General features: G+C 41.7%; 2 protein-coding genes across 2 annotated transcripts; both read right to left on the reverse strand.

Moving 5' to 3' along the window:
- Positions 1–1,555: 1,555 nt before the first annotated feature.
- Positions 1,556–3,694, reverse strand: LOC114793980 (immunoglobulin lambda-1 light chain-like). The gene is made up of 4 exons (XM_028986205.1): positions 3,610–3,694; positions 3,032–3,357; positions 2,569–2,602; positions 1,556–2,070 (listed from the first exon to the last, which is right to left on the reverse strand). The coding sequence occupies exons 1-4, from the start codon at positions 3,647–3,649 to the stop codon at positions 1,748–1,750; spliced, it is 723 nt and encodes a 240-aa protein (XP_028842038.1). The 5' UTR covers positions 3,650–3,694; the 3' UTR covers positions 1,556–1,747.
- A 3,344-nt stretch (positions 3,695–7,038) lies between these two features.
- LOC114793982 (immunoglobulin lambda-1 light chain-like) lies at positions 7,039–13,138 on the reverse strand. The gene is made up of 4 exons (XM_028986206.1): positions 13,062–13,138; positions 12,665–12,983; positions 7,568–7,602; positions 7,039–7,414 (listed from the first exon to the last, which is right to left on the reverse strand). Exons 1-4 carry the CDS (start codon positions 13,099–13,101, stop codon positions 7,092–7,094), a joined length of 717 nt encoding a protein of 238 aa, XP_028842039.1. The 5' UTR covers positions 13,102–13,138; the 3' UTR covers positions 7,039–7,091.
- Positions 13,139–13,704: the final 566 nt, after the last annotated feature.

A 13,704-nucleotide genomic window follows, 5' to 3' on the forward strand; every position in this document is an offset into this window, starting at 1 on the left:
TCTGTACTAATGTAAAAGTTTTACATTTATTTTGATACTAAAATAATACAAGTGCTTTTTGCATTTGCCTAGATGCATTTTAATGTTATATTAAAGCTGTTACTACGCATAGTATCAGTGTCCATAATAATTCATAATTAATCATACAATTTGCCAATTATTTTAAATAATAATTTATAATTATAAATAATTCATTTTTTGTGAGCAGCCATGAGAGGCAGTGTGCGGGGATGGTGCTTTGCTCAGTGGCACCTCAGGCACCTTGGCAGGTCGGGATTTGAACTGGCAACCTTAACCGCTAGGCCACCGCTGCCCCAAGTGTGTGTGATGTGTTGAGTGTGATAAAGCACCACTTGATGGCACTGTTTGATTGATTATTGGGTCAGACTGTGTCTCACAGCAAAACAGTATTTCACATTCATTTCTGTTCTCTGTTCTTTGAGCAGGATCAAACCACTGTCCAGTGCCCTGAGTGATCTGTATCAGCAGTTCAACTCACTGAAGGAGAACCTGGTCGCGCTGACTACCAAGTTCGACAGAATTGAGGCTTTTGTTGATGACCTTCAGGCAGGCAAATTCCCCAAGCCAAAGCCCCCAGCGTGGAACGCCCCACGCCAGCCAGTCAAGAGGGTACCGGGGCGTTTATCCCTGAGAGCCCCACTGAAAGCCCAGAAGGCTGGACCCTTGATTCAGAGAATGAGAGGCCAGAAACCCCCAGGGCCTTAGCATGAAGAAATGTGCTGCATCCCATCTCCAGTGTCCGATCATAAAGATAAGCTGTACATATTTGTTGTCCGACTTGTGGAAATGTCTCATCATGAAAAGACATGTGCAAACTGCACCTCTTATCAGTTTTCTGTTACTCAGTGCAAAGGCTCTTTGCAAACTAATGAATTAGAATGAAAAACATATTTAAAGGTGATACTTGTGAGTGTTCTTTAGATCTTTTTATGCATAGAGTTACGGATGTATGGTGTTATGAATTGTTAGAAGCATACAAGGGCAGCTCCCTGTTCCAGAGGGAACGAGTAAAACAGTATCAGAAACTACAGTTATACATATTCTGACCAAATGCCATTCCTTTAATCAGTCGTTTTCATAACTAAAAAATAATCCTAAGAGACCATGGTTGTTCACATAAAACTGAATGTAAGAATAACAGGAATTTTAAAAAGCTGGAGCATGTTAAATAATATAGTCCTTTACAAAAAGAAAATAACACATATTTTTCACTATCTACTGGTCTGTTATTTTGTTCCTACATAATCTAATGCATATCTTGAAGTAGAACTTCTGCATAACTCATTGCTAATGAAAAGAGTGCTAATCACAGTTTGTACAGGAGATTTCACTTTTACTCATTGCGAACACCGGTGAGTTTTTTGTCCTTGTCAGAACTGAAAGCAGATAAATGAAGTTTCATATTTACATAGAGCTATAAATACTGATCAGAGAACAGCAGGTGTATCCTGAATGAGTGAAAGACCATATTCTTTTCAAAAGAAAGAAAGTCCAGTTAAGGGAAATTATTTCAATATTACATTCTATGTGCTGTTCTATGTGGTCTGTATTGTACCTTTGAATATTAAAATCCATGATACGTTGGTATACGAATGCTAGCAATATGCTCTTTATTAAAACAATTTTAATAGTGCAAAAGAGTTATTTTAGTTTAACAAAAAGCTTTAAAATGTGCAGGTAGCATTATGCAATAGAAAGCAAAAACTGAAGGAATAAATAGCTGAAATCAGGTGCTGCAGTCAGATTTCTTCATCTTCTTAGAGGCACTTGTCCCAGCAGCAGACACTTCACATGAAAACTCCTTGTCGCTGCTCCACTCGGACGTCTGTGTGGTCAAATAGGTGCTCATTCTGAACTTTTTGTTGGGCTGCTGCTCAGCAGGACCAGTGAAGACCCCACTGGTGACTGGACTCCCACCGACGGTCCAGCGGACATCGGCGAAGCCCACGGACACGTCCTGAACCAAACACACCAGAGTGACTTGGAGTGACTGGAGATCCTCACTGGATGGAGGGAAGAGAGTCACAGCAGGAGCAGGAAGTGTGGAGTCTGAACAAAGAGAGAAACGAGCTCAGAAACAAGATTTAACAGCATTTTACTCCACAGAGAGTTATCATGAAGAAAAGTTTAATACTTAAAATCTAATCATGAAGAGTAAAGAGAATAATTATATTATATATACAATAAAAAAATAAAGACAAATTGGAACCTTTGCAAGAAAAAAATAATAAAAATAAAATTGTTCATTATTGTTCAAGAATTTCAGTGATCACAGCTCAGTAACACAAGTGTAAAAACCATTAGAAATAAAATTTCACTGTAATTTAAGTAAAATATTATTTATACAATATACTGGTTAAATTTATGTTCTTTTTAATCTGTAACAGTAATTGCTGCTCTTTTTAATGCCTTTTGACTGTTTTTCATATATTCAAACATTTCAGAATTAATTCAGATTGTAATAACAGACCAAGAAGGTCTAAAAGTAGAATATATATCATAAAGTGAGAACTGAAATGAAAGGGATGAGGTGAAAAGTGAACTTACCCGTGACAAACAGCTTGGTTCCTTTGCCGAATACCACAGTGATTCATTTCATATCTCCACCCGTACAAAAACCTCCTCACGTTCAGAACTGAGAGGAAGAAGCTGAAGCCTCCAGTTCCCTCCAGCCAGTCACTTTCTCTTCTAATTCTTCTCATCACAACTCAAGCTTCATTTTCCTGAACACTCATCCTTCTTCATACAGGACTAGTGAGAGACGATGATGAAGATGTAGAACTAAAAAACAGCAGGATGCTGCTATGGTGGAGGAATCAGATTGTCTCCAGCTGGAGCATCAGCTCATCCTTTAAAAGCATCAATTCTCTTTTCTAATGGATTGTTCAGAACATTTACTGGTGGACTGAAGATCCCTGCATCACATGAACATCTCGCAGAAGCAGAACTGTACAGAGCTGCTGGCTCTGCAGTCAGGAGGTTTTTGTCATGCTGTCAATCACTGTGATACAGCAGCACTAGCAGAGCTGTCCCATGTTCCACAGTAATACACAGCAGAGTCTTCCACCTCCACATTACTGATTATCAACTGGTAGTCTGTACTTGATGAAGCTTTAGATGTGAAGCGACTGGATGAAAAGCCAGTTCCATAAAGATCAGGTGAGCTGTGAGAACGATAGAACCTCAACACAAACTGAGGAGCTTCACCTGGAACCTGCTTATACCAAGAAACATAATAGCCCTCATCTCTTACAATGTTGCAGTGAAATTTTGCATCAGCACCAATCTTCAAAGAAACTTCTGGTTCCTGAGTTAAAACTTTCTGACCGCTGACGTCTGTGGGTAAAAACAAGACATTAAAATTAAAATGAATCCCAACATACAAAACATGTTATATTTTTGTGGAAGGGACTCTATTCATGTATTATTACATGTAATGTATACATGTTTAAATGATTTAACACAGCAAATCTTGGATTTAGGCTACTTCTATGAAAAAAAATCAGTAAATCTGTGACAAAATATGTTTTATAACATGTAGATCTGCACAAAAAAATAATGAAATAAAAAATACACTGATCTTCTTACATGCCAGAGCAGTGATGAGGGTGCAAAAGATCCCCAGCATGTTGCAGCGTGTGGTGTGAGACCTTCTTAAGATGCAGCTGAGAGATGAGCAGCTTGGAGTGAGGAGAGGAGACACTGCAGGGTCTCAAATAAGGAACCAATCAGGATGTAGTGGGGAGGAGCTTTACAAACAGCCAATGAGGTGATTGTGATTCGTTCCTGAAGTTTGTATCACACACAGGTAGACAAAATAGAAAGAGCTTGTGTGGGAGGAGATGAGAAACCCAATTATGAACATCGCAAAGAGGTGAGTAAATCTCCACCAGTTTATTCTGTGAGAGCGGGGTGAAGGACATGAAGGACAAGACGAGGATCGACACTACTGGGTTTTGAAGTTCTAGAGAACAACACAATGAGGGTGGTAGTAGCCTAGTGGGTTACACACTCATCTATGAACCAGAAGACCCAGGTTCAAATCCCACTTACTACCATTGTGTCCTTGAGCAAGACACTTAACCCTGAGTGTCTCCAGGGGGTGACTGTCCCTGTAACTACTGATTGTAAATCGCTCTGGATAAGGGCGTCTGATAAATGCATTTTGTACAGAAAGTTTTCTAAAGCTGAGTTGTTCAAACAAGGTGTGAGAGAAGCAGTTTTCTGCAAGATTGAATGACCCTCATTAAACAGAGAGACATAACCTATCACCCATTTACAATGCGGTTCTTTCAACTGTACCCAGGCAGTTTCAAAGTCCTACCCTGGTTCAGGTGGTCTCATAAACAAACATTAAAGCCAGGGAGAAGGACAACCCACAGGTGACCACCAACTACCATCTTCAGGGCTCCACAGGGTTAAACCTGCTTCCATGACCAGTCAGTCCTACTTGAGAAAACCCTCTGGAATGGAAACGTTGTCAAGGATCCATAACAAGTGTAGTAGTGCTCGGTTTTGTTCTTCTGTGCCACTTTTTGAAATGTTGGAAACGCGAGCTATCAGACGAATCTGCCCTTATCTGTCAACCCAGGCCACCCAACTACTGGTTCTTGATCGCTTCATCGATGGTAACTTAAGCACGTTGTAAGTCGCTCTGGATAAGGGCGTCTGCCAAATGCCGTAAATGTAAATGTAAATGTAAATGTAGTCCAGATCTTTTGTATAAAAAGCGTTTACTTGAATGAACACAAAGTAAATCTGGCAACTCGGTCAAAAATTGTGTTGCTTCCAACGTCTCTAGTTTCTAGTGAACTAATTACAAATGACGTGTTACTGTCTACCGGAAGCTCAAAAATAATTAAATAAATAAAAATACAGCAACACATATTAACTAAATCATTTTTATTTATTTATTTATTTTTTTTATAACTTTGCCCCTTTTTAATGTAATTATCACCCAAATGCATTAACCAATAATTGGCTCGTACAACAAGTCCAGTCGCCATGTTCTTCATAGTTTTCTTGCCTTTTTATGCCCTGCCAAAGTTACCCAGATCCACAAACCCCACGTTTCCAGTCAGCCAGATCACCTTGTCAAACCAGGACCTTGTCATTCCGTGATTTTTGTACCAAATGAATCTTGGGTGTTGGTCTGCCCTGCTGTTTAAGTCTGAGTCTCTCCTTGTGAGGAAATTTTCGAAATTAACCTGCCAAATGCAGGTTAACAATATTAACACCGTCTACCATTATGTACGGCTTGCTAGCCTGCTAGTTTCCCCTTCCACTAGATACTTTAATTATGTTAATAATTTAACTTTATAATGCTGACACAAGGAGCAAAGTCAAGAATGCTATAATACTGTTTTTATTATTTTTTTATTCAAAGAATGATTTTGTACCATCCCAAATGGGTTATATAACCAGCATGCTGTCAATCACAAGGGGGTTCCGCCCTTTATATAGACACAACAAAATGTGTCCTCTGCTTTTAACCATCACCCTTGGTGAGCAGTGGGCAGCCATGACAGGTGCCCGGGGGGCAGTGTGTGGGGACGGTACTTTGCTCAGTGGCAGGTCAGTGTCACCTTGGCAGATCAGGATTTGAACCGGCAACCTTCTGATTACGGGGCCGCTTCCTTAACCTCTAGGCCACCACTGAGATAGTCTGTTTAAGAAAGATTCTATTAAATTAATTACTTTGTGTGTCTTCTTTGAATAGCTTCTATTATGCCTTTAATGACATTAAATAAAGTGACCTTGTTTCTCTCAGTACATAATGTACACACTGTCTACATGTTGAAGGTTTCTGCATCTTCTCTTGTGTTCTGAAAGCAGAAGTGAATGTGAGCAGTGAGGAGGTTTTTGTCATGGTGTCAGTCACTGTGATACGTACTCCTCAGCAGAGTCGTCCCATGTCTTACAGTAATACACAGCAGAGTCTCCCACCTCCACATCATTAATTATCAGACTGTAATCTGACTTTGATGTGTGTTTAGAGGTGAATTTAGGAGATGAGAAACCAGAACCATAAGTTGGAGCGCTATGAGAGTGGTAAAAGAAAAGCACAAACTGAGGAATTCCTCCAGGAACTTGTTTATACCACCGAGCACCTGAATTAGTTACTGTCCCCAGATTACAGTCCATAGTGACCATTTGTCCTTTACTCTTGGTGAGATCAGGAGGACTCTGTGTCACCACAGTAACACCACTGATACCTGGGAAAGAACAAGACGAAGCGTATAACAGGCAGATCTCACACATTCAATATAAAACCATGTTCAGTCGTCCCTTACCTGCCAGAGCAGTGATGAGGGTGCAGAGTATCCCCAGCATGTCGCAGTGTGTGGTGTGAGTCCCTCTTAAGATCAAGCTGAGAGATGAGCAGTGAGCTGAGGAGACACTGCAGGGTCTCAAATAAGGAGTCAGTGCGTTAAGAGGGCGTGGCTTTTGCATTGAGGACATTTAAGAGACCAGTTCATCCCAGTCAGACACAGACCAAGATCCACCAGCTGCACCAGTCGTAGAGTCATATGTTTGTTTCTGTAAGAACTGAGAGCAGATAAATGAAGCTGCAAATTTACATGGAGCTATAAATACTGACCAGAGAACAGCAGGTGTATCCTGGATGTGAGAAAGAGCAGTGGAGTGTGTGTCATCATTACATTTTCATTTCATTATAGGATACTTGTTTTAAAAGACAATTAATGATTCCAATACTAATATCTACTTGGTTTTTAATATTTATTTACTTTTATTTTCAATTAACTCCTATAAGAAAAAATGGACTGGAAGGTGTGACATTGGTGGCCCATTGAATGTTTAATGTGTTGTGACTCTTCAAGAGGTGGTTTTATTTAGGACGTCTTTCAGCCACTGTGAGGCAGCAAAACTCCTGATCATGAGATTTGAGTATAAAAACCATCTGTGGGGTTTTTGATCAAAATACTTTAATTGAGACAAAGCAACATGTTCAACAGAACACGAACAGCAACAAACACTCAATAGGAGACAAGAGCAAATCAACAAAACTTTACTGCAGCAGCAGCAACTGAGAGAATAAAACGGTGAAATTAGGTGCTGCAGTCAGATTTCTTCATCTTCTTAGAGGCACTTGTCCCAGCAGCAGACACTTCACATGAAAACTCCTTGTCGCTGCTCCACTCAGACGTCTGTGTAGTCAAATAGCTGCTCATTCTGAACTTTTTGTTGGGCTGCTGCTCAGCAGGACCAGTGAAGACCCCACTGGTGACTGGACTCCCACCGACGGTCCAGCGGACATCAGCGAAGCCCACGGACACGTCCTGAACCAAACACACCAGAGTGACTTGGAGTGACTGGAGATCCTCACTGGATGGAGGGAAGAGAGTCACAGCAGGAGCAGGAAGTGTGGAGTCTGAACAAAGAGAGAAAAACAAGCTCAGAAACAAGATTTAACAGCATTTTACACCACAGAGAGTTACCATGAAGAAAAGTTTAATATTTACAATCTAATCATGAAGAGTAAAGACAATAATCATATTATATCTACAACTTACAACGGACTTACCCGTGACAAACAGCTTGGTTCCTTTGCCGAATACCACAGTGATTCATTTCATATCTCCACCCGTACAAAAACAGCAGGATGCTGCTATGGTGGAGGAATCAGATCGTCTCCAGATGGAGCATCAGCTCATAATTTAAAAGCATAATTTCTCTTTTCTACTTTATTTTTCAGAACATTTACTGGTGGACTGGAGACTCCTGCATCACATGAACATCTTGCAGAAGCTGAACTGTACAGAGCTGCTGGCTCTGCAGTCAGGAGGTTTTTGTCATGCTGTCAATCACTGCGATACAGCAGCACTAGCAGAGCTGTCCCATGTTTCACAGTAATACACAGCAGAGTCTCCTACCTCCACATTACTGATTATCAACTGGTAGTTTAGGCTTGATGCCAGTTTAGATGTGAAGCGACTGGATGAAAAGCCAGTTCCATAAAGATCAGGTGAGCTGTGAGAATTATGGAACCTCAACACAAACTGAGGAGCTTCACCTGGAACCTGCTTATACCAATAAACATAATTATTATCTTCTCTTCTAATGTTGCAGCCAAATACAGCTTCTTCACCCTTTTCATTGACCGTCCTGGTGTTTGAGACAAAACTTTTTGACTGCTGGCATCTGTGGAGTAAATTATAATTTTTTTAATACCACATTAACAGAACTGACAGAATCCAACTAAAACCACAAAACTGATCTCCTTACATGCCAGAGCAGTGATGAGGGTGCAGAGGATCCCCAGCATGATGCAGCGTGTGGTGTCTCTCCTCTAAGGAGAGATGAGCGAGAGTGAGGAGAGGCGACACTGCAGGGTCTGAAAAAAGGAACCAATCAGGATGCAGTGGGGAGGAGCTTCAAAAACAGCCAATGAGGTGAGTATGATTTGTTCCTGCTTTTTGTAAGATGAAATTATTAACAGAAGATCTTTTGCATAGAGATCATTGTAAAACTGATGAGTGGTGACAATGGTAACATTGTACTAAACATTTGTTTTCATTAACAGTTTAAAGTAAATTTACAAAAAAGTTAAAGGTATTGTAGCTAACGGCCTCTATAATGGCTACAGCATTATAATGTTGCCAGGTCACTTGTCATGTGACTCAAGTCATGTGACTGTTCAGAATGTGGAACCGGGTGACACTCTCAACATTTAAATCATGCACATTAGTGCGGTGTTGGCCGCTTCGGGTGGCATACGTCCACAGATTAAAAGGTGACACGCTCTCTCTCACTCTTCTCCATGTTCCCAGCGTGACAGAGTCATTAGGCCTAATATTAACCCAGCAAAATTAGCGCCTTTATGTGATACGATATCACAACTGTTTCTCTCATTTCTGAGCACCTGAATCCACATTAGAGACATGCCTTCTACCTTTGAAGCCCTTATCCAGCTGGCTCTGTGGATCGATCTCCACCTATGATCACAACCCAGACCGGTTACAGCCGGACCAACTGTGCCTTCATGATGACAACAGCAACTTCCTTCACCACCACAAAGACCCAGGACAGCTCATCCAAAGCCCTTGGGGGAACCCATGAAACTCAGGTGTACCACTCCCACCACAACCGAACGGAACGCCACAACCGGGAAGGGCCCTGTGCCTGTGGTGTGGCATGACTGAATGGACCCCTCGCCACAAACACCCCAACACCACTGTCCCGTGTCATCTTACCAGTCACCCTGACATGAAGGGCTCCATCATGAAAAGACCACTGCCATTGTGGATTCTGGTGCAGCAGGTAATTTCATGGATTGGGAGTTCGGCAGATGCCATAGATCAGATCTTTCACAATCACCTTGGTGGATGGTCAGCCCATGACATCAGGCCCCATCACGTTTCAGATGTCGAAACTCCAGCTACAGGACACAAGGACACCTATTACAAAATCATCCTTTTTTATCAACATCTCCTGGGTCAACCCTGGCTGGCCATCCAGGGCCTGGTGCTGGAATGGGGACCCCCACCAAGCCCGCTGGGCCTTGTTTTTGAACAATTAAATTTCCACCTCTCTTACTGCCCAGGCAGTCAGAACACCATGGCATATGCCCTATATCACCAGCATGCCCGAGACACATCCCTGATCAGCCCATTGCCCATCCTCCCTTCATGTCAGCTGCCCTACATGACCATCGCTGTCTGGTTTGTTTTCTGTTTTGGGTTGGTGACCGGATCTGGTTGTCCACCCGAAACCTCAGACTCCTTTCAGAATCCAGGAAACTGTCCCCCGGTTCAATCCAGTCCCTTACTGAATCCCTCCCTTCTCTCTGAACCATTCCCGTCTTCTGGATCCTCATATGTGAGTACCAGCAGTGCTCCTACTCTGTCCCTGGGCTGTCGGGGGTCAGCCCTGGAGGGGGAATACTGTCATGGGACCCTGGTCATGTGATGGTTGAGAATGCAGACACTCTCTGCATTTAAATCAGTGCCAGCCAGGTGCTGTTCAGTCATATTGGACTTTTTAACAAATCTACTAAGACTGATCCTGGACTCCTTCACCTATTAATTTCTCCGTACACACAGCCTGCACTCTCGGACATGAACATCACTGTGGTATTCGTCCGTAGCTTAAAAGTCAAGTACTCACCCACTGTTTTGCGTCTTACTGCAATTTGGTTTTACGTACCTCGCAACACGCGCTCCATGTTCCCCATATAACAACAATAGATGAAAAAGATAAAAGAACAATTATGATAGCAATGCAAACTGTCAGGATTGCCTGCAGCTGGGCTCCACACCGGAATCCAATCCTGACGCCCCATAAATGCCGGAAGTTTCCGCCCGTTCGGGGTCGCTGGCATTTTCGTGAACTCTCTGCACGAACTTGACCTGATTTAGTTTTATGTGTTTTGAGTTCTGGCAATCGCCACACGCCTACGGGTTTGTTTCAGTTCATTATTTACGTTAAACTGTTTTCGGCCACCGCGCCATTGTTTATTTGTATTTCGTTATTGTTTGTTATAATAAAACCCCTTCCCAGCATGTCAGACCTCTGCGCTTCCTTTCCCCGTAAGTCCGTAGTCGTGACACAAACATTATTAGGTATCGACTGAAATTAGAGTGACTGGGAAAGGTTTGCTTTACAATTTGGAATGTGGTGAGAAGCTGTGAAGACATTTTGGCTCCTTGAGGCTGAATGATCTACAAAGATCATTTGAGCAAAACAGAGTCAGAAAAAAATAACAGAACAAACAAGGGTGCAGTTCTGGGTGCAACATTAGTGATTAGAACAGATTTTTTTGTTTGAGTAAGAAGTCAGAATAGGATTCTTGAGACAGAAGTTTTGAAAAGATCACCTTATGTTCTGGTTGAAGGGGAAAAAAATCAAAACACAAAACATTTCAGGTAAAGAAATATGCCAAATGGTCACAACAAGCCGGAAGAAGATGAAGCAATGAATAAAATACAGAATGGAAGGTGAAGATGACTGGAACTGGATCATAATCAGGAGTTTCTCTCCAAACAATGGTTTGAAGGTAGAAATACAAGGGGCCTTCACTTCTACCTTTGACCCTTGCTGAAGATCCTAGCTGTTTGTGATGCATGATTTTGTCTGGGTTTGTCCTGATTCACCTGTCTTCCTCTGTGTTGGTTGTTTTGTCCCACCTAATTTCTGATGGTGTGCCAGGAGGATGTATCGTGGCTCAGCTGAACTTCTCTTTATTAAAGTGCTACTGATGTTGACAGATTATTGACTGTGTGAAGTAACAAGAGATTTCTTGAAAGGGAATGAACTTGTTGAAGAAAAATTCAATGAAATCATTCCATTTGTTTGCAGGAGTGTCTTCCATCATCTCTTTAATGAATTAAGTTAAAGGTGAACTTATTCCTTTCATTAAAGTTATCCTATTATGACATTTTATTGCTTTTATATATGTCTTAGTGGTCCCTTAATACTATATCTGAAGTCACTTTCCAAAATTCAACCATGATACACAATTACAGCCACTTTTAACCAGTCCCTCAATGAGCTTTCCCCACAACACATTGTTCAGGTGTGTCGCTTTAAGTGCTAATGAGGAGGAGAGAGGCGGGGCAAGGAGGAGAGTGGCCTGTAGAAGTGAGTAGGCATTTGCGGAAATGGCGTAATCGACACCATTCACCAATCACAATGTTTGGTGCAAACAGGAAGTCATATCTGTGTTTTTATAAAAAAACATCTTGTGTGATGGAACTTTTTACATCCAATCACCGAGCTACGGCAATGCTTCGCATGTTTGGAAGCCATGACAGTAGGTGGAGCATGAGAAAGGGGAGGTAACTTTTTCCCTTATGATGACATTAGGCGAAAAATTGCAGATCCAACCGTCTGAGCTGCCGCTCTACATAGATGCTTTACGTCTACCGCCATTTCTAACCATTGCAGGACTACAGAAAGGCTTGGGGAATTATTAATGTTAAATAATAATAGTCATAATAAGGGAACTTTTAACTGTCATGGCACAGACTACATGGCAGAGATAGTAGGACACATTCACACAACTTTACAAAACAGGGGATTTACTACAGTAATCAGTGGTTGGGGCAGTGGTAGCCTTGCGGGTAAGGAAGTGGACCCGTAATGGAAAGGTTGCCAGAATCCCAAACCGCCAAAGTGCCACTGAGGTTCCACTGAGCTAAGTATTGCCTTCACACACTGCTCCTTTCATGCATGCCCACTGCTCACTAAGGTGATGGGGAACACATTTCGTTGTGTGCACCACATGCTATGCTGCAGTTTTTTACAATGACAATCACTTCACTTTTTAATAAGATTCAAAGACAACGCATGGCAAAATACAGCACAATTACGCAGCACCATGGATCCAGAGATAAATATAATGACAGGGCAGCAACAGGGCGAAAACAGGGTACATTAATCCTGGACACAGCAGGTAAACACACAGGAAATTAGGGTAAAACACACACACACAATGCAAACTCTGTTCTGGAATGCAATGCCGGAGCACACCCCCCAGAGTCAGGATTGTGACCATCTTTTAACTTAGCTAGTGTTCAGACTGACTAGTTGAAGGTTTCTGCATCTTCTCTTGTCTTCTGAAAGCAGAAGTGAATGTGAGCAGTGAGGAGGTTTTTGTCATGGTGTCAGTCACTGTGATACCCACTTATTAGCAGCCCATGTACTACAGTAATACACAGCAGAGTCTCCCATCTCCACATCATTAATTATCAGACTGTAATCTGACTTTGATGTGTGTTTAGAGGTGAATTTAGGAGATGAGAAACCAGAACCATAAGTTGGAGTGCTATGAGAGTGGTAAAAGAAAAGGACAAACTGAGGAATTCCTCCAGGAACTTGTTTATACCACCGAGCAGTTGAACCAGTTACTGTCCCCAGATTACAGTCCATAGTGACCGTTTGTCCTTTACTCTTGGTGAGATCAGGAGGACTCTGTGTCACCACAGTAACACCACTGATACCTGGGAAAGAACAAGACGAAGCGTATAACAGGCAGATCTCACACATTCAATATAAAACCATGTCCAGTCGTCCCTTACCTGCCAGAGCAGTGATGAGGGTGCAGAGGATCCCCAGCATGTCGCAGTGTGTGGTGGAGTCCCTCTTAAGTTCCAGCTGAGCAGCTTGGAGTGAGGACAGGAGACACTGCAGCACCTCCTATAAGGTGTCAGTCTGGGTGTAAAGAGGGCGGGGCTTTTGGAACAGCCAATTAATGATAATGAATTAAACTGCTGAGCACTAATAAATTCTAAAAATCTCACTGAATCACAAAGATATAGACAACATTCAGTCCCTGTAACAATTGAAAGCAAATAAACGAAGCTGCACATTTACATGAAGCTATAAATACTGACCAGAGAACAGCAGGTGTATCCTGGGTGAAAGAAAGAGCAGTGGAGTGTGAGTGTCCTACACACTCATCATTACATTTTCATTTCATTATAGGATACTTGTTTTAAAAGAGAATTAATGCTTCCAATACTAGTTTTAAATCTGGTTTTTAATATTCATTTACTTTTATTTTTGATAAATGGACTGGAGGGAATGACATTGGAGGCCCATTGAATATTTAATGTGTTCAATTGTGACTCTTCAAGAGATCAATATTATTTGAATTTAAATATCTGCTCTTAGACATTTTTCAAAATGCTGGGCTGATCCTCTAGTTGTATATGAACCTGC

Source organism: Denticeps clupeoides, chromosome 7, assembly GCF_900700375.1.
Source record: "Denticeps clupeoides chromosome 7, fDenClu1.1, whole genome shotgun sequence".
NCBI lineage: Eukaryota > Metazoa > Chordata > Actinopteri > Clupeiformes > Denticipitidae > Denticeps > Denticeps clupeoides.